The sequence below is a fragment of the Perca fluviatilis genome, chromosome 19 (assembly GCF_010015445.1).
Source record: "Perca fluviatilis chromosome 19, GENO_Pfluv_1.0, whole genome shotgun sequence".
In the NCBI taxonomy this organism is placed as follows: domain Eukaryota; kingdom Metazoa; phylum Chordata; class Actinopteri; order Perciformes; family Percidae; genus Perca; species Perca fluviatilis.
Window position 1 is genome coordinate 17,335,676 of NC_053130.1, and position 22,048 is coordinate 17,357,723.

General features: G+C 38.5%; 2 protein-coding genes across 2 annotated transcripts in view; both read right to left on the reverse strand.

The window, feature by feature from the left end:
• The window catches only part of zgc:154058 (uncharacterized protein LOC795538 homolog), a 19,150-nt gene extending 3,047 nt beyond the window's left edge, over window positions 1-16,103 (reverse strand). The window contains exons 1-6 of the mRNA XM_039784735.1: window positions 15,817-16,103; window positions 15,241-15,494; window positions 10,154-10,240; window positions 8,709-8,776; window positions 4,637-4,764; window positions 1-79 (exon numbers count right to left, since the gene is read on the reverse strand). The exon at window positions 1-79 is cut by the window's left edge and continues 99 nt beyond it. Of these exons, the coding sequence (XP_039640669.1) occupies window positions 1-79; window positions 4,637-4,764; window positions 8,709-8,776; window positions 10,154-10,240; window positions 15,241-15,305 (427 nt within the window). The 5' untranslated portion in view covers window positions 15,306-15,494; window positions 15,817-16,103. The remainder of the gene's footprint in view (window positions 80-4,636; window positions 4,765-8,708; window positions 8,777-10,153; window positions 10,241-15,240; window positions 15,495-15,816) is intronic.
• Window positions 16,104-17,032: 929 nt separating this feature from the next.
• Window positions 17,033-21,363, reverse strand: ftr14l (finTRIM family, member 14-like). Its single transcript, XM_039783359.1, has 7 exons — window positions 20,466-21,363; window positions 20,248-20,343; window positions 19,908-20,141; window positions 19,638-19,797; window positions 19,401-19,532; window positions 18,203-18,339; window positions 17,033-17,712 (listed from the first exon to the last, which is right to left on the reverse strand). The coding sequence occupies exons 1-7, from the start codon at window positions 20,874-20,876 to the stop codon at window positions 17,332-17,334; spliced, it is 1,551 nt and encodes a 516-aa protein (XP_039639293.1). The 5' UTR covers window positions 20,877-21,363; the 3' UTR covers window positions 17,033-17,331.
• Between the last annotated feature and the right edge of the window lie 685 nt (window positions 21,364-22,048).

Below are 22,048 nucleotides of genomic sequence, written 5' to 3' on the forward strand. Positions count from 1 at the left end.
ACTGCAAGCACACAAACAGCATACTAGTGGGGAAGGCGATGCCTGCTCCGACATAGTGGAGAACTTTGGCATTATCCACCTGTCATATAAAGAAAGGAAGAAGAAAGGAGAGGGTGGGGGAAAAACAGGGTTTACATTAAAATGTAGTACAACATAAAACCTGCAGTTTAGCAGCTGACATTATTGAAAAAGAAAACACCACATGGGAGCGATCAGAAGAGGGCATCAGACAGCTTCTACATCAAGCTGTTGGGTCTGATAATTCATGGTTGTATAATACTTTGTTCAAAGCCTCTTAGAACTTCTTTTAGTTAGGAGCCAAGAAAGAATAAGTGAAACCGAAAGGGGGTATATAGTAAACGATGACCGCAGCAAGGAACACCACAGAGCACATCCTTTTTGGTGCTAGTCACAAGAACCATAAGAAACAATACACAAAAGAGCTGCTCAGGAGCATGTGACCACAGCTCCCACTGACACACACACACACACACACACACACACACACACACACACACACACACACACACACACACACACACACACACACACACACACACACACACACACACACACACACACACACACACACACACACACACACAAGATGTAATGATACAGATAAGAGATGGAGCATTGACCAAAGCTAAAAACAGATCTAGGCCCGGACTAATTTAGACAGATGACAAATAATTGCTTTTCTTGGCAGATGCTGAATGGTATAAACCTTGTGTTTGGAATAACAATCTTTCTCTGCTCCACGTAACTTTTAGGGATCATTAGAGTAATAGCCTAGAAGTTATTTAGATTTGGCTTCTAAGCCATTTGTCCATTGACCAGGCAAGTACATACTGAACATTCTTGTGCAGTAGACTAATCCCTAAAGTGACAAAGTGAAATTTCCAGACAATTCAATAGTAAAAGCCTACACAGCAATACAAGTCTTTTCTTGGATCTGCCTGTGACATCTCCAGAGCTGGAGGTAAAGATGAAAGATAAATCACAGCAAGGATTAAAAATTTTCCACATTTTTGTTCACAGTGGGAATTCGTCTAGTACTATCTTAGTCTAGTACTATTATAGTAAAGTGTCTGTTACAACATCCTATTCCTTATATATTACATCGCCCCTGTAGCTTTTACACACTACACTCAGTAATTGAAAAACACACTCTTGGCAACTTGATTTAAATTATGTTTTTAAGCAAAAATGCTAAACATTACCTAGTTCCAGCTCTCAATTGTGAGGATTTGCTGTGTGTGTGTGTGTGTGTGTGTGTGTGTGTGTGTGTGTGTGTGTGTGTCTTGTGTCCTAGATTCTATCACTAATTGCAGTCATTACCTGATGGCAGTAAACCTTTGCTGTTTTACTTTATGTACGTTTTCACACTTTATACAGTATGCAAGGACCATGTGCTCAACAAAGGCAAAGGTAAGGACAATGGAAAAATGATGGATAATGAGAGCAGTGAGGTGAACTGAAATTGGGCAGCAGGAAACAGGAGAGCCATATGGGGGAAGCTCTCATTATGGCTGCATGTGTTTACCAGAAATTACACATCTCTGAGCATCTGCCTTCATCTGTCACTGCTGAAATGTTCTGCAGCTAAAGTCACTAGAGTGTGTGCCTACATCTGTCATATTTTTTTAAATTTTGGTGTCACATTTTAATTATCAGTTCTCCTATATTGTCATTCTTAGACATGATCCTCTGCGTTATCGGTCCATGTAAATGTGTGTGCCGTGTAGGGATTTTGAATATGTGCATGCCTCATTGATAAACTATCTAAAATAAATACTTGTAATGTGTGCTGCATTTTGAAAGATTGTATACTACGGAGAAAGTTAAAAGTGTGAAGGGTGATAAGGGGTGTGAGGATGTACATGTGGGAACAAGCCCAACTTACATCCAGCTTTTCTTTCACTTTTCACTTCCTGGAAACTGAAACAAATGAGATTAAGTGAAACTCTATTGACTTCTAAACGTTTACAACACACTGCTGGTCCAAAAGCCTGCCAAAATCTGTAACAGAAAGTGTCACCACTACCTCCTACTGCAAAAGCACTTAACGGACCAGCTTGGCAACGTACAAAAAGGGGATCCTGCATAAAAAGCCTTCAATACATTTACTTACTTATGGGCCATTATCACCTGCGCCATCATCATGCACATGCTAAATGCATTCAACTTTTACCCATGACTACTTAAAGGTCTTAAAATTAAAAAGTTATTGCATAGGACTCAATGATTCCAATCTTTTATAATATTACAATATGCAATGTTATTCAAAGAAAGGAAAGCATTGTTTAGCTTTTGGTTAGCCTATTTTATCTGAAGAGGATCTGTTTGCTTTTTTTGACAAAGTTGCTGCACAAGCCAACAACGCTAACTTTTTATTGTCACAGAGAATTCAACAATTACATTCATTAATAATAACCGTTACTTTTACCTCAGAGACAAAACGCCCATTATAACATACTTCATCAGTAGTCATGTCATATACGCAAAAACGCATTGTTTTTACACTTGGGTGTTTGTACAGACTAAACAAACAAGATAACATTTTAATTAATACGTTTCAGAGGTGTTGGTAAAAAGTTTTTTTCACCACGGGACAGAGCCAGGCTAGCTGTTTCCCCTTGTTTCCAGTCTTTGTGCAAAGATGGCTGTGGCTTCATATTTACCATACAGACATGACATGAGACATGAGAGTGGTATCATATGGGAGAGAGCAAACAAGAGAAATAGCCAAACTAAACCAAATCTGAAACTTAGCTATTTGATTTATATCTAATTTAAATAAAAACATATACATACAACTCATTGTAACAATTAGGTACTAGAGAGTCTCTAGTCGAGACACTCAGATTTCATGTACCACATGGCTGAAATATTGTCCAGTGGGATGCAATCGTCAGTAAGTTGCAGGTATCAAGAATGTTTGATGCTGACAGGACCTTTGGATGCAGTTGAAACAGCATCAACAAGGCAACAAGGCTCTGCTGACAGTCGGCATCATCTGTAAATGAGCATGCAGGTTTAGCAGTCCAGACAGCTTTTCTGGTCATTTCTCTGCTCCTCCTGAAGGCAGCTTTCAACCTAGCCATGCCACTCTCATGGTGTGGCAGTGATGTGCTTTTCCATCATCTATTTATGTGCTTCTCTGCCCAAACCATCAGACAGGAAAAAGCCCCAGTGGCCACACCACAACGGTGCTGCCAAAGCCTTACGTAACACACAGCTACAAACTGAAGCAGTTGCCACCACACAGAACGTTGCTATGTGTTGTGTTACTGGTGCTTTCTCTTTGATATGGTGGGTTCATCAGATCTTGGCTGCTGTTTTCTTCCTCAATTCCAACTTGTTTGTAGTGTTAGCCTGGGGATGCTGTGTCCTAATGTTTTAGGTCTGTGTAGCATTTTGCCAGCAGAATTTCTATTCTGTCATGTGGTTTAAACAGTTTATTCACCAACTCCATTTCCATCCCACTGGAATGTCCCAGACTATAAGAGATGCAATATCTGTGAACAAGTGGCTATGTTGAGGCCTGTGATTGGTTATAGATGGGGCCTCTGCTACACACACCCTGTCTGCCCAGCTCCTCTCCATGCATGGCCAGACATGATGACTCACTTCCCCCTGGCTCTTCCTGTAAAATTCCTCCTAGTTCTGCAGAGCAGAGGCCCCGAAGGAGAAGCAAGAAGAAGGTGAAAACAGCCTTCTCAGACAAACTGCCAATGCATACCTCTAACGATTCTTCTTCCTCATCACACTGTGAACTTTCAGACATAAATTGTTTGACTAAGATGTCTAGTCAGCCGCAGAAAACTAGAAAGTTTGCATTTCTCCCACACCTGACATACAGAATCCGCACAGTCCCATCCTCTCTCCACTCATGTTTCAACAACAGACAACATGGTAAATCATACATGTGATGTTGCAGGACAAATATATAGGAAAGTGAAAATCTCCCTGTAGTCACTTCTCCTAAACAACCAAACCATCTTAAACCAATGAATCATAAGCACATAAAGCATGGCTATTCGGGAGGAGAGGACATAGGGCCAAGTGTCCAACATATCAAAGTATAAAATATTTCCAAAAGATACTGAAAGCTTTAAAGCTGTTGGATTCTTACATGGTGGCAATACATTGTCTAGTGAAAACCTGCAGAGAATGAACAATGACAAGAAGACAGAATTCTACTTTATAATGAAACATGTTTCCATTCAAAATAGAAGCTTTTACCACTGCATATATTTTACAAATAGTATCAAAAACTGAAGGAGCATTTTGGAGGTCAAAAAGGCCAATGTGCGTATCATGTAAGTCACGTTTTCAACTTTTAAAAAAAACATTCAACTTAATATGATATAAGATCACAAAAAGCAACAAATCCTCACATCGAAGAAACTGGAGCCAGAGAATTTCTTGCCATTTTTGCCTGAAAAATTCCAGATGAATCAATTATTAAAATAGTTGCACATTCATTTTTAACTATCTCATAGATATGCATGCAGACACTTGGGATACTTTTACTTATTTTTTTTATTTCCCTTGTCAAGTTGTATTCATTTTCTGCTATTAGTTTTTTTGCATTTTATCTCTTTGATGAAAGTAAACTGGATCCTCGTACCTGGAAGTTGCCCACCATGATGAGTCCAGCAGCACAGATCCAGCCTGTGGAGAGACTCGCCGTGTTGAGAACACAATTTTGGTGCTTCTCAATGACGTGGGCATAGCGGAGCAGCACAATCACCATAACTACAGAACGAGAGAGACATAAAGAGACAGAGAAGATTAATTAGTTTTTGGTGGTTCTGATGACTGTCCAGCAGATTATTAACACATTAAAATCGCTAAAGAAAAGTAGAAAAGGTAGCATTACAGTTACTCTGGAAAAGTATCCTGCACACTGTCGGTATTGTGTGTTATTATTTCAGTGCTGGCTGGCTTCAATTTAATTCAAACACTCACACACCTCACATAGCCAAAAAACACAAGACTTCCTTGGAAGCTGGTTAAAAAATAAATAAATAAATCACACAAAGAATTTCTCTGCCCAACAAGTGGGAATATGAGAGGCAGGAAATAGTAGGAAAGTGGTAGCGCTAAATGGATGGGGGTTGGTCTAAGTCTTGCATAAGATTATAAGGCGAGGGAAACCAAGTACAGTATATGGGACAGATGACGGCTGATGTGCTAATGGGCTGTAACTGGGGGTATTGTTGGTGCTGTGAGGAGCTGACCCCCCGCCTGGTTTCTCTTTGTCAGCTCCTCACGGGCTGGTGCTTGACGAGGGCTGACTGGGCATAGGGGGTGAGTTGACAAGAGGAGGCTGAGAGAATTAGAGGGGACAAGGAGCCCCTCATGTCTTGACCTGAAGCCCATACATTGTCTCAGAGACTAAACTGTTGTCTTAAATCTGTCACCATATGCGCAAGAGGCAGGCTTTAAGACGTCTGTGCTGCCAAAAGGGAATAAAAATGGAGACCGTGGTCACGGAGAGGAAAGAAAAATGTCAGTGCAGGACTTAACAATGTCAAGCTTTGTCTCCACTAGTCAGGGTTTGGATATGCTGTGGCCTGTCTGGCTCTAAGCCAGCGTCTCAATGTGGACACTACTGTCACATAGTTAAATGTAAAATGTTGAGATGTTTTGAGTAATTTCCTGTTGGTACGACATGTTTAAGTTCATGTCTTCTAACTGCCAAACAAGTGCACTAAATAGACTTTATATTATTAGAATAAAGTAAACTCAATTATATTAAGTTTTCAAGTCTTACTAAAATGTGAAAAGCATTTCAGTCTTTTTTTATTTTACAGTTAAATTATATTTTAGCATGGATTTTTGGAATATAGGATTAATTGAGATCAGAGATAATTAAGATTTTAAAAAAAATGACGACCCTACATTTAACATGCAGTGTGATTTATCATTCAATAAATATTATTTATTTATTTAAAAGGGACCATACAGATAAACATTGTTACATACAGATAAGCAATGCAACAGATGTAATACAGGAAGACATCTATCTGAAGCTAATGCAATAGAGATCATTATATAATGTTATAAAAATGTATATCAATATTATTTTTGTACAGATTCTCAAGCCAGAACTTGTGAGTGATTATTTGTCATCTTGGCAAAGTGATTTCAGTTACAATCATGGAAAAACACACAGCAGTGTCTCCGGGATCGGAAAAACAATCTTGTCTTTGTTTTTTTCCTACTCCTTTTTTTTCCAAAATGGTGCACACACTGTATTGCTGAAGGGACAAGAAATTAAACTGCTGTTCATTTCAATAAGATATCTCAGTCTATCTGCTACAGACTGGCTGTTGTTTCCCCCTATTTTAATAAAATTACTTTTTCATCATTATAAATGAGCATGTTTGAACTTACATTTAGCGGTTAGGCTAAAATGATGTAAGCTAGGTCTGAAGGTTAAAGACATGGAAAAACATTTTCCCCATTACTCTCTTCGAGGAAATCCTTCATGTTTAGCTTTTATTTTGTACACTCTGAAGGCACATTTTTGAGTGCTGTTTTCTGGCATATTCCTTTGAGGATGCATGCCACAGGTTCTTAGAGAATAAAGGTTGCATGTCTGACCTACCACATAGGTGACCTCCACCTGGGCTCAGATGGTCAGGACAACCTGTTGCATGACAGCTCAACAATAGGAACAAGTATAACGCCAGTGTCCCTAACACTGCCCCAGCTTAATGTCACCTTCCACAAACGCCCTCTCCGGATCTCACTCCTTTTCTCTGAACTCAGGAAGCCCAGGGGGGAAAGTAGTCTTGACTCAACCACATCAATGTTACAGTACCGTTTAACAAACATGGACATACTATGACATATGTACAACCATGCTGTCACAAGCACAGACACACTGATTTGCATTCACACAGACGTGGGCGAACAGTTTAAGGGCATATTCCTACTAAAGTCACATCAGCCACACCACACCTCACAGTTAAATAAACCCTGCTGTCCCCACAAGGAGATATGTTTCAACCAAACACCCGACTGCATTCTCTCCCACAGGAGGCATGCTGAGAAAGAATACATGCATTGTCTTTGAAACATTGTGTGTGTACACTGGCAGAGAGATAGGAACTGGGATAAAAACGAGAAGTATAATTATGAGGCAATACACAGTTCATTGAGTCCGTGTTATCCCAGATAGAAGTGAACCCTTGATCCAACTGTAGCAGGCACAAAGTAAGACATAAATCAATAGGCTAAGAAGCTAAGCACTGATTATTTACAATGGCCTCTTGTAAAGCTACATGCCACATAAACCTTAACCTACTTTTGTAGAGCCATAATAACTTACAATAGGTGTAAACATGTGCAATGCTCAAGACTAATTAACTAATTTTACTAACTGCAAATGCAACCAAGACTGAAGACTGAAGATTGAAGCACTCAAACCACCCGCAGAAGTGCTCACAGATTTATCGAGGTGTAAATGCAGCTTGACTCAAATCTAAATATAGTGCAGTTATTTTGTTTACCTGCTGCCAAAACTTCAACCGCTATTTATGTTATAATGTACAATGCAGGCAGTTAAACCTAAGAAATGTGGTTCAAACAGGTAGCCGTGATGTTACATGCCTGTCAGAAACTGACGGTCATAAAACTGATGGCTTGGGAACAAGTGTGCTTAACGTCAGTTTTGCAGGATATGTCACAATGTACAGTTTATGTTTCGCAAGGTCAGGGCAGATCAGATTACTTTATGCAAAAGACTGTGTTGCACAATGTTTAGAGCAAGACTGATAGATCAGCCAGGCCGATATATTCGCAGTAAGTAACAAATAAGTAACAACAGTGTCACCACAACATAGTGTGTCCAGAGTACTGACACGTTGATTGGGATGCCACATTGTTTGGCACATGTAGACTCACAAAAAACATACAGACACATGGGAGCTCATTCCCTTTCCTTTTATATCATGCATATGCATGCATATATGCATTATATATAGCATATTTTCCTTGTGCCTATAAAACACACACACTCACCATGAATCTGTGTTCTTGTACATTTATGTATATGTCTGTAGTCCGTGTGGTTGTAGGTTTTGCACAAGACCAGCATTTACAACAAAACTAACGCTACTCTGCAGCCTAAACATAAACCATAAGCTGGTCAAAACAACTATATTTAGTACCATCCTGCTGATGTAGTTTGAGGAATACATTTTATTATAATGATTATCTTATGAAAGAAAAGTGATAATTCCTTTTTTATTCATCAATCCAGTGTTTATGTATTCATTTAACATATTTACAAATATAGAACTGAAACTATTAGTATATCAACAGAATTTATCAGCAACTCTTTTGTTAGTTGATTAATCATTTTAGTAATTTAGACAAAACAAAAATTCTGTTTTATATGATAGTAACCTGAATATCTTTGGGTATTGGATTGTTAGTCAAAACAAAACTTGCAATTTGAAGATGTCGCCTTGGCCTCTGGGGAATTGCGAAGGGAATTTTTACTATGTTCTTACATTTTATAGTCAAAACGATCAATTGAGAAAATAATCAGCAGATTAATGAATAATCAAAATAATGCTTAGTTGAAGAGCTAATGTTGTGACTTCTTCACTTACATGAAAAACTATCTTATAGCCATAATCGAAGATGATATCAATGATTGCGAGTGTGTGCGTGCGATGCCTTACCCATGAATGAGCCTGTGCTGCAGATTAGGCTGAAAAAGCAGCTCTCAGGAGGAAGAGTCCCACATTTACTGCAAGAAAGAGTACACATAAATACTACGGACATAAATCAAACAAATACTGTGAATCAACCTAACCTACTCACACTACGTACACAGCAACAGCACCACTAACAGCCCTCCCACGTTGTATATATTAAATATAGCATGTTGTTAGAGATGCATTTCTACTCATGCAATAATGTGGGGGGAGGGGGGGGGAGTTTCCACGCTTCCTCATCCCATCAAGCATTTGACTTTTCACCTACTGCCTCCTCTCTAGCAATGGGAAATGTTTGTAGGAGGGAAAGACAGGAGACAGTCGCACGCTGTCCATGCCCAAGCTCCACATGCCTACAAATCCAAAGCCTTCTCAGCTGACCACACACACACACACACACACACACACACACACACACACACACACACACACACACACACACACACACACACACACACACACACACACACACACACACACACACACACACACACACACACACACACACACACACACACACACACACACACACACACACACACACACACACACACACACACACACACAGATGTATTTAGTTGGATGGTAGTCAGAGTTTAGATTCATTTGACAGTTTAATTTCAGTCAACTACTCACTGACTACAACAGCATATTATATAGCTGAAAAATGTGCATCACTTCCAACTTCATTAAACTGTAGATTAAGCAACAACAGCAGCAGCAGCACTGCATTAGTAAAGATCACCTATGCAACAGTTTCAGATTCTCAGTTTCTCTGGTAATCTTTAGTTACACATATAGTCTGAGGGCTACTAAATATTTCTGGTTACATAACCATGCTCATTGCGTTTAGATAAAAACAAACTAAAGTATTAACACTTCACAACTGGCCTTTGATGTTAAAAGCTCAGTGGGACAAAAAGCCAAACAAAAGAGCGGGAGTGTCTTGATTTCCTCCCAAATGTAAGCCGACGCCTGTGTGTTTACATGGTAAACTGCAGACCCATGCTTTGCCTGTGAACTGCCACCGTGGCAGGCAGGATATTTCAGCCCCGAGTTATTTTCAGAATACACACACACACACACACACACACACACACACACACACACACACACACACACACACACACACACACACACACACACACACACACACACACACACACACACACACACACACACACACACACACACACACACACACACACACACACACACACACACACACACACACGAGAACCGTAGCCTTCAAGCTAACTCGCTTTTTTTATCAACAATGTGCCGACAGGGGTCATGTAAAACAATGGGACAGTGTTCCTGTTTTTAATCGCCAGACAACACTAGAAACAAAGAGACAGAAAAGGGACAGAGAGAGGGAAGGTTAGGTTCAGGGTGGGAGTCTCACTAACCTGATGAGAGGTACATTGTCTAGCGTGCAGCACAAGGTTGGCCCACTCTGCAAATACAGATCTTCTTCACATGACTGGTTGTACAACCTGGAACATCAAACATACATGCACCGTGCACACACAAAAAAAGCTAAGTTAATGTTAAACGACACACATATGAAAGTTGTGAAAGTATCAGTACGACCAAAATCTTGCTGGGAAATCCCCAACTAGCAACATTTGATTAAAAACCAAAACAAACAGAAGTATTACTGATTAATATTATCGGATATATTCTTAGAATATCTGGAATAAATATTTAATTTGTGATATAATGAACATTTTCAGTCTTTACATCACAGTACAGTAACAGAAATAAAGAATATTGTGTTAGAGTGCCATGCTGTGGGGTCACAACCAGGCTTTTCTTTTGTTTTTTGGGGTTGCTGAGTCGAACCACTGTGTTATCAAATAGTATCTCTGCTGGTAGAAACAAACCCGGGGTTCAGAGGAATAGTCAGTTACTCACTAACATGCATGAATGTGCATGAATTGAGAAAAATAACGTTAAATCACAGTTTAGATCCATGTTAATACACTGCAGTTTCATTTGTTTGTGGATTGGTGCTGTTGACTATTTGTGATGTGTCCCTCCATACCTAATAAATAGTGATTGAATGCCCATTCATAATCACCACCAGTTCCATCGATTTAATCATTTATCCATTGTTCGTACCATACTGTGAGATTATGTTTGTTTGATGTGTGAGCTGTGATCATTACACTGCCATTGTTATAGAGATGTTATTCCAGCTTTCCTTCATAGGTGTGTCCACGGCTGTGGTACCTAAAAAATATCTACCTGTATATTATATTCTTCTATACATATATATATTTCTGCCACCATATATATATACTATATACTTACATACATATATATATATATATATATATATCTATATATATATATATATATATATATATATATATGATATATAGTTATATACTATATATATATATATATATATATATATAGTTATATATATATATAGTTATATATATATATATATATATATATATATATATATATATATATATATATATATATATAGTTATATATATATATATATATATATAGTTATATATATATAGTTATATATATATATATATATATAGTTATATATATATATATATATATATAGTTATATATATATATATATATATATATATATATATATATATATATATATATATATATATATATATATATATATATATATATATATATATATATATATATAGTTATATATATATATATATATATATATATATATATAGTTATATATATATATATATATATAACTATATATATATATATATATATATATATATATATATAATATATATATATATATATATATATATATATATATATTATATATATATATATATATATATAGTTATATATATCATATAACGGAAAAGAACATGAATAAACTCAGTTAAAGGGCTTAATTATGTCGGATCAGAGCATACACTCATGTACTTGCTGATATCAACATTTTTGGCAGGTTCGGAGGAATCTCCAATATGGAAACAACTCTAACAGCCAATGCAATATCCTAAATATTACTGACCCCAAAATAAAACTAAAGCTGGAGATCAAAATAATATTTTTAACTGCCGGAAAAAGATGGAGAGACAGACAGTCTGAGTCAGCCACAGAGACCATTTGTCCTAATTTGTGAAAGTAGTCATAGTTTAGTAGGAGGGTAAGTACCAATTACGAATGTTTTCAGGGCTGATTCCACAAACTGATCTTTGAAGGACACACACAGACACACAGACACACAGACACACAGACACACAGACACACAGACACACAGACACACAGACACACACTCTTATTGGAAGCAAAACATATATTATGTGTGACAAAGGTCTGGTGTAAATAATTTCAACAATACAATAAGAGTGCCATAATTTAAAGCTGAACATCCTAATAGGAGTTAAAGGTTTTGTACTTCAAACGAACATATACATCAGTGTGAAATACATACAGTATAACACAATTATATAGTTAGTTATGTTATCTTTGTGGGTACATACTGTAAAAATCAGTGCAAGAAGTCACTGCCAATATTTACTACAGCATATGTTTCTAATAGTCCTGTAATAATTCAGTACTCAATAAAGAATAGGGTTGGGCATCGAGAACCGATTCCTACTTGGAATCATTTAAAAAATTATGATTCCATCGGAATCGTTTCTTTATTGGAATCGTTTGGAGGATTTGGTTTCAAATCTGATCATGGGTTCCAAATTTAACATGCGCAAGTTATGGTTTCCGTAGCGGCCAGGCACTTGTTGTGTTACAGCCATGGAGCACAGTAAGCGGTGCTCTAGTGTGGCTTTATTTTACATTAAAAAAGCCCCTTCAAACTGCAACCCACCTTTGAATCAAAATAAAACTTTCCTCTTATTTTCCTCTTACGCGTTTCAACTCCACCACTCAAAGAATTGGAATCGAGAATCGATAAGAACCGGAATCGAAAGGAACAATCGGAATTGGAATCAGAATCGTTAAAATCTAAACGATGCCCAACCCTAATAAAGAAGTAACCATATTATAATCCAATAAACATTATAAATATGTGTTTACTGTTTCACACACATTCACCCATTGTTAAACTAATCCAGGGTCAAAAGTCTGAGTCCGACAACACACGCTGACCCACTCAGATCAACTAAAACACTTTTTTCCATCCATTAAATGTATAAATGCTTCCCCATCAATGAAAGCTTATGTTTAACATTCTATTTTGTTATATCATACAATTTCATCTGTTTGCATTGTCTTGTACACTAATAGGGATATACCACAAAATCCTACATACAAAAGATAAAATTTAACAACAATCATTACTACGCCAGCCAATCTCACCACTTATTCTGAGAGATTTTAAGCCAATCCAAGAACACTAATTGTTGTTAGATAATCAACATTTTGGATTATATATCTGTGGCTCATCTTGCTTATCTTCACAAGTCTCAAGTGTAAGCACGCAGAGGACAGAATAAATTAAAAAGTCATTATTTTTGCAACTGGTTCTTCTCGTTTTCTAACGCTACATGTATGTCTGGTATTGACGGACTGCTGCAGAGGGTGGCACCATTTGGTTGGCTGGTTATTGGTTGGCATTAGGCTATTTGACTCACCATGTGAAAGTCATATAAGCCAGATGGCAGACATATTGTCTGTGAAGAGCACCACTCTTGCATAATGTAGTGAGGAAACCCACTGGTGTGAGTGGAATATGGCCGTCAGGTAGAAGGCTGCCAGAGCTCCAATACATGCAACCATCTTGACAAAAACAAAAGCAGCTACAGTTGTTGTAGATGATCATCAAGGGACTTAATTAGAAAGAAATATAGGGAAAGAAACTGTAGCCAGCTGAAGTTGTTACATTTTCCATAACTTTTAAGGGCACTTTTTTTTATATTTGGTCAGCTTCCAAAACTAGAATACCAGCAATGCAGCTATGGGACAATTCTAAATAAAGTGGGTTTATTTAGCGGTATGTGAACTGAACTAGTGCATTCTGTGCTCAGAGTAGACTAAGTAATAATAGGTTTGTTTACATAATTAGACCACTATCAAAGCTCAGCAGTGGTTGTAAACTGTAAACTGTAATTGCATGTCTGTGAGTAATATATAAGTGAAAAAGACCATGTTTTTTATTTAGGATTAAACAAGGACTTTAACAGAAGGATCTGATATGGACAGTGAAAATTCTCAAAAGCTGTGCAAAACTAACATCAGAAACCAGTGGAGAAGGGTGTGATGCACAAACTATGAATTAATTTTGGAAGTATAGGCTAGTCCTGTTTCTTCTCTGGCTGGTTGCTGTAGCACCTAAAACGTACAGTATTTTAAAACTGAAAACCTCAAAAGCAATCTAAACGACAAGAAGTACTACTTATAGGTATAGTGGAGCCACACTGAAGTTTCAAACACAATGCTTAACTCACAAAAGGTCAGCAAAAGAATCAAAGCCAAGACTGTGGGTGGGCACAAGCCTTCCTCTGCCTCCACACAGACCTTTCGTACACTGGGCATGGCCACCAGATGCTGAGTGAAAGTTCTGCTTACGCTCTATATTATCGCCTTCCAATATTTACCTTACTCCCACCAATTCACCCAGAGTGAAAGAGGGAGTTACGCAACATGTCACATCCTTTGACATTCCACTAGTCTGGAAAAGGACCCTTGACTGCTCTTAGAAACAAGGCGTCCTTGTCAAGGTAACAGGAAGGAAATGGGTTTAAAGCGAATGACAGTCCGTAGCATTTAGCATCTTAAATCAACTTTCTACCTCAGAAAAAAATGCCAAAATAAGAAATAAATGTGCAACGCTAGCACCAATTTTCACCTGCACAATCTCTAACTCAGTATAGGTCTGAAGCAACACTAACAGCTCAACCGTGTCTTTTCTGCAAAGCCCTGTACACCTGAATACACACTCCTGATTTGGACTGTGAAGCAGCGATGTTCACAAACACTGATTGGTGTGCAAGGTCTCAGCTTTGGCATCTGATTAGACTGCATACTGTCAATGCAACTCATCAAAGATGTAGACTACGACAATCTGGAATTGGGCCACCTGTCTCTCTCCCCTTGGGGTTAGCATTCCTCCTCCCAAAGTAATAACAGAGCAGAGAAGAGAGCTGTCAGCCCAAACATAACCAGGAGGTAACCATTCTTTTTTCTCCAGTACATCTGCTCAAGTCTCTCTATTAAAAGAGGGGTGATAATCCCAGATCCTTTCTGGAGAAAGTTAATCCACATGTAATCGCCATGGCTCCCAGGAATTCAGGGTAAATATGCAGTGTTGCTCTCCTGGAGGTAATAGAGGCTGAGGTATCAAAATGTGTTTCTTCAACATAAACAGATTTGCAATTTGTTAGAATATGGCCTGGGTATAACTATGTGTATTCTATGTGAAAGATCATTTGCAAAATATCATTTTAATTATAATGATATTCCTTTTTGGTTGTTATGTGGACTGTGATATATAACAAGAAAGTCAAAGAAATGTAATACTTACACAACCCATATCCCAGTGATGGTCAGAACTGGGAGGCTAACAGGCAGTACCATCCAGAGAGACATCTTCCAGCACCTTGAGCAGCCCCTTTCTTCTTTTTCCTCTTCGGCCAGCCAAGCAATATCTGCTCAAGTAGTACTAACATTTAACTGAGTGTGAATGACATCTGCATTGTCACCGACAGATTCATTTTCTTGAAGATGGAGGATAGTAGGCTACATGGGACATTGGCAACGACAGATGTGTCCTTTTACCTGGTGAATGAGAGGAGGGAAGTGAGTTAGGTCAGGCTCATTCACCTATTAATCAGAAAGCAATCATCATCAAGCCTTGCCAGTTAAAGTCATCTGTTTTAGAAACTTTAACTTTGTTTTACTGGTTGGTTTAATGAGGGTGATGGCTTGCCTTTATAATCATTTATATCACACGTACATTTACTCATACGTTTACGTTTACAACTCATGTTTGAGTAGCTACTTCCATTGTGGCATATGGCACATACTAACAGCTGTTCACCTTCACGTTTTTAGCAAAGCAACTATGACAAACATCAAAAGCAAATCTGTGAATACTCACCTTCGGTCTTAGCTAGCAAGTTTTATGTTTTGTTGGTTACTCTGAGTATGCCGACCTGTCCTCCACAACTCTGGTAACGTTACCGTTATATCAAAACTATTCCACACACGCGGGACACGGTGAAACCTTATTTCTATATCAAATCCTGTCTTTTCTTTTCCGTACTACAGAGGTCCCGTTAGCCCTTTTCTTGCTTTGAATTGGAGAGGGGGAGGCTCGTAGCTCTCACACGCTGACGGTCTCGTTGCATCGCCGCCACGAGACACTCCAGAGTATCCAGCTGTTTGACTCCGCCCCCCAAAACCTGTAGTGGCAGTGTACGTTGAATTTATGTTTGGTGGCGCACCGAGTGGGCGGGTCGACGAGGTCGAAAACAAATAGGGACGCTAAAAGCAGTTTCATTATATTGTCTGTCGTCTTTTACAGTGTATATAAGCTTACTTATGCATTTAAAAAAAAAATACGATATTAGTGTTTTACCAACAGACCATTTCACAATTGGCATTGCCGGTCTATTAGTTTGAGACCAAAGCAAAGATATTTTAATGATGTATACCAAAGTAAACTCGGAACCCAGCTGTTTCCTAGCAAGGATTGAGATGAAGGAAGTACAAAATGAATTAATACAAAAAGACGCTTCTGTTTTTTCTTTACTCTTACAGTTGATCACAGACATAAATAGGTTGATGGATCCTTTTCTTCTCTCACTGTGTGCGCGCGTGTGTGTGTGTGTGTGTGTGTGTGTGTGTGTGTGTGTGTGTGTGTGTGTGTGTGTGTGTGTGTGTGTGTGTGTGTGTGTGTGTGTGTGTGTGTGTGTGCGATCCGTCCACCAAAGCTTGTTTCTGCTGCCCCCTGGAGCTTTAACATGGCTCTCTACACCTGTATCCCCTAATAAGGACCGGAATATGGCGATGTAATATCTGCATGCCTTAATGTCTGGTAATTATTGATTGAAATGTAATCCTGATTATCCTGTTGATTTCCCAACTTTGAACAAGTTGTTTACATTTGTCACTTCTAGCAAACAAAACTCAAAGCAGTGCCATAGTTTTTTTTCCAAGTCCTCACCACTAATGGATCCAAGTAGTAGAGGGGTATTTCTATATTAATGGAGCTATGATGGCTAATAGACTGAGTGTGAAAAACAACAGCAACTACAGCTCCATATAAAGTGCCAAATAAATCAGTAAAAACGTTGGGGTTTTAGAAACTGTGATTTAATTTCATTTATAACATAGGCCTACCAGTAATATAACTTTAACATAATAGAGAAAAGCATTATGGAGCATTGTGAATAAAAACACAATAATCAATTGAACTGACACATTTTGTAGACTAGATTGCCCCAAAACAATAACAGATTAACAGGATCATTTAACAACACATTTTTCATACATGAGAAAATTATTACTTTTAGCAAAAACTGCAACAAAAGGAATTATCAAACACCCGGTTTAAAAATGTTACAACAATATTGAGAATATTGTGTAAATTACTTGCACTATGGCAACTATCTTACAATCTGATAGTAGTACCAAAGCCCCACACACTGAATGCAGGGTAGAGGGGCTGTGTGAATGCAGTCTGGACTCTGTGCAGAAGCTGCATGCCATCTGAGACACTGTAAAATGCAAGTATTCCTGCTGCATGATCCAGGTAGATGCCAATACGAGATGGCACTGGAGCAGTAATATCTTTGCTCTTATTATTGTGCACAAAGGATAATTTGGAGTCAGAGCAGTACAGACTCCAGGACTTGTCGTTCCAGCCCAGGCTGCATTCATTGCTGTTTCCTTTACGTCTGATTCCCCTGTAGGTGACAGCCATGTCTATTTCTGTCCCACTCCAGTCCACCTCCCAGTAACAACGATCAGTCAAGCTCTCTCTGCACAAGACCTGCAATGAAATGGATGAAATTAGAGGTTAAAAGACTAAGTTTATGCATGGCTTATAACAGCTGTTAAGATGAGAATTTACTCAACTGAATGTATTTTTATTGTAAGAATATCTTCAAAGACTAGACTAAATACAAAAAGACTGATTTGGATAGCAATTTCTCCATCAATACCAACAAAAGATACTAAGTTTACACAAGAGAGAGGAGAACAACAAATTAAAAAAATTAAAAGTACATGATTCAATTGACAATTTTTTAGAAATAAGTCTGACAAACTTGGGCTGCTTTAGGAGGGTGATTCAAAGGGAAAGTTCCCAGACAGTTAAGTCCCCTTTTACTCTTAAGTCTATATTTGGCTATTCTAAATGTTGACAATGTAAATATTGCTTGGAAACCTGTGCAAAAACCCAATACAGATAATTTCAATAATATATTTGGCTATTCTTTCAGGCACACAAAATGACATCCTGTTGGGCAGTGATGTCTCACCTGCTGCCAGTGGTCGAATCGGTCTGGGTGGTCAGGGTAGTTCTTAGGCTCATTCTTCATCGTAGCTGTTCGGTTACCCTCGGTGAGATGAAGGTTGCGATGGACGCTGTTGACCTCCAGGACCAACTGGCAGGAGTCTAAACAATGCAGGACAATGTCATTATTAATTCTCTCTGTATTGTTGATAATCTGTTTTCCTATTTAATGGTATCATATGTTTTGGTATTTGTCTCTTTTGAGATTAAAAGTTTCTCTGCTTTTCTTTTGCTTCATCGTGTTGCAAATTAATCACTAAACACTTGTGACACAATCTGTCCTGACCTTTTCACTTCTCTGTTGGTTCGGTAATCTTAACATCACTAAACAGAGTTGTGAAGATGAGCAACAAGATATTGGTAGTTCAACAGTGCACATTATCTGAACTGTTCCATAGTCTGTTGATGAAGTGTTGAGGACGTCAGAGATGCTGACAAAAGGAGTTGGTGATGTAATGATTGGATGCTGATGTTGTTGTTGACGATTATTGTTGTTGATTATATTGTGTCAACTTTGTAAGGCTGATAAGCACTTTTCCTACCCTGTGTAGGCTACTTTGACGGTGCTTCCTATGCACCTTGCTCAGTACTTGTATTTCTTTGTTCTCATACTGTAACGGTTGTGTTACAGTTTTTACTGTATTTCAGACTTACTCGTGACTTTGTGTATATCTTGTATGTATTTATGTGTCTTTTATGTGTTTATACCTGCTGCACACCCAATAGCTCTTCGGGGACACAAATAAAGTTGGTAAAATAGGTTTAGGAATAACAAAGGTTAGCATACCTTTGATTTATAACTCCCAAGCATAAGCTTGTTAAAATGCTTTCCACGGGTGGAGTACCGGGAACACCTGTGTTTGTTTAAGTGATACTGAGCTGTAAGTTTGCTCTCTTACATTTCACCAAACCAGTTCTGCAAGGAGCATACCTTCTATGACACTCTGTTCAATTGTTTCACCACATAGTGTAGTCATGCCTTTGTTTGGGATGGACATGGTCCTGCTACATGTCACCATGACTCCTGTTTTGAACCTTGTTAGTACAGAATACATTTCACTTGCTGGAATGTGAGTGGGGTTTGATATAACTGCGAAGTAGCCTTGCTCACTTGGCGCTAAAAGTTTCACAACAGGTTAAAGGCACACTTCTCTGTAACTCACATTTCAGGAAATCTTCTCTCGTCTTTGGTTGTTCCCTTGTCTTTGGTTCTTCTCTTGTCTTTGGTTGTTCCCTCAAAATTGAGTCCCTCTTTGTCCTTGTTTCACTTTCTTGCGTGATGTAGACATCTTTAACTAAGAGGCAGATAAAAACGCATGGCAGCATGAGCTTTAATAAAAGCAACAGAAGACTGCAAGGCCTCAATGCTACTTTAGATGATAAAAGACAAACGTGTTCACCTGTTCCTGAGATTTTGCTCATTTCTATCTTGCTGACTTCTTCTACTTGTAATTTCAGTGAAGCGATGGCTCTCTTGGTGGCATCAAAGGAGTAATTGGGGGCAACACTTATGTTGTTGAGGTCCTCATATCCTGAGGGGCCTGACAGAGACTGCCAGCCCTGGTAAAAGGGTGACAGATATAGAGTTGAGCCTAAACATTGCATAATATGACTGAAAAAGACTCCTGATTTTTGCACAATACAAGGTCCTCAGTACAGATCAGCCTCACCTGCAGAAAATGTATGTGATCATCGGTGTGTGAGAGCTTCTCGAGGTCAGTGTGTTTCTTCTTTAGCAGAGTGATCTCTTCCTCCAAGCGGTCTAGCAGTATCTCAGCCCGTGTCAAAGTGGTCTTTTCGTGCGAGCGGATCATCTCCTTGACTTCATTGTACTTCCTCTCGATGGAAAGCAGAAGCTCAGTGAAGATCCGCTCATTCTCCTCTTGGGCAGTTTGAGCCGAGTGCTGATGAGATACATCAGAAAGAGAGGGAGTTTGTTCAAATATGGATGGAAAAGCAGTCAAAAGCATCCTGCTGTTTCAACTTGAGTGAGATGATTTTTTTACTCACTTTAACTGATTCAACAGCTTGTCGCAGATCCTGCCACTTTTTAACTCTCTGGTCAATCCTTTGTTGAGATTTGTTCAATGTAGTACCAAGTTGTTTCTGTTGAGGGAAAGACATTAAAGTGCTCATATCAGCCTTGTACAATTGTAAATAACCTTTCAAATCACTCATTGAGAATATTTACCAAAAGTATAGATTGAGAGATTGTTTTCACCACTCACTTGTTTCTCAGTCCTCTCAGTTCCAGCCGGGACAATGTCGTGGTGTTTGTGTTCATCCATCATGCACAAAACACACACGGATGTCTCATCAGTGCGACAGAAAGCCTCCAGCAACTTGTCATGCTGTGCACAGATCTTCTCTCTCATCTGACCTGTAGCTTTGACCAGCTTGTGCTTCATCAGGGCAGGGTAGTCATAATGAGTCTGCAGGTGGGTTTCGCAGTAAGATGCCAGGCACACCAAGCAGGACTTCTCAGCCTTCTGCTTCCTTGTTGTGCAGAAGTCACAGAGGACTTCACCGGGCATGTCCTGGGACCTGGACTGGGACCTGGACTGGCTACGACTGGTAGAGCGGCGAGATTTCTCCAAGCTGCTGTATCTGTCTAAGTCCAGAGGGATAGGGCGGGACATTTTCTTTTTCTTTTACCAGGAGTTAAACAAAGATGTCCAGCAGATACGAGAAGAAAATTTAAATCCACAGGTGATTTAGCTCAGCAGCGATATGTTAATCCCTTAATAAAATGTGTTGAGATCAACAGCTGAAGAAAAGACTCAACAAAAAGTATGCAGCACTATGTATTCCACAGAGAAAATTTGTTCCTGAAGTCAACAGCTTCAGTGAAACTGTGTGACTGACACTGTGTGCGGCAGAATGTTAGCTATGTACTCAACTCTCATTGTGAAACCAGTATTCCTGGTTGGGTGTTTAATGGACAGGGAATGGGTGTTACTACAAATGTGCTACCTTAAACAAATAGGGTAAAGACAAAGAAGAGGAACAGTTAAAACTACAATAATAAATAAGCATTTACAGCACTTCATTATTGATGTAGCCTACACATTAAGAAATGTCACAATTAAATGTATTAGTTTTTTATCTGAAAATGCTAAAACACTAATATTTCTTATTTGAGACTATAGATAGCATGGATAGCACAATAAACAACCTTCACAGAGTACATTATTTGTTTAAGTGTTGATATGTTTCCGAAGTGTCACACCTACCAGACTCACCCTTAATAAAGCTGTTATCTACAAAAATCATTATTTAACTATATCTACACTGTTTTTCAAATCACATTTGTGCTATGTTTCTCTCCCTTTATATGTGCTGCCCATACTATCAGGACATTAATCAAACACTTAAAAACAACATAAAAACAAAACAGCATCATCTTGTGGGACTAATTCATTACTACATTAAATATATGCCCCTCTGTGTAGCCTCTATCACACAAATAACAGTGCACTGTATACAACAACAAGGACTGCGGAGGATTGAACCTCACCCATAGTTTGACTCTCCCACTTCCATATTTTCTACCAATTGGTGATAAGTATATACACATCGCCTATATCTCAGCATCTTACCACATATTTTGGCCTGGCTGCCATAGTTTACATTTAGTACTTTTGGTAGGCTACTTAAGTATATTTTGATGCCAACACTTTTGTACATTTACTTTGGTAACATTTTGAATACAGGACTTGTATTTGTATTGTATTTCTGTACACTGTGGTGTTGTTATTTTTACAAGATAATAGTAGCCTACTTCTTCTTGGAAATATCATAGACTTTTAAT

Coding starts and splice junctions, on each gene's coding strand:
- ftr14l (XM_039783359.1), bottom strand. CDS start 20,876: ATGTCCCGCCCTATCCCTCTGGACTTAGACAGATACAGCAGCTTGGAG. Junction 19,798..19,907: donor ATCACATACATTTTCTGCAG/GTGAGGCTGATC, acceptor CCCTTTTACCAG/GGCTGGCAGTCTCTGTCAGG. Junction 18,340..19,400: donor GAGAGAAGATTTCCTGAAAT/GTGAGTTACAGA, acceptor TGCATTGTTTAG/ACTCCTGCCAGTTGGTCCTG.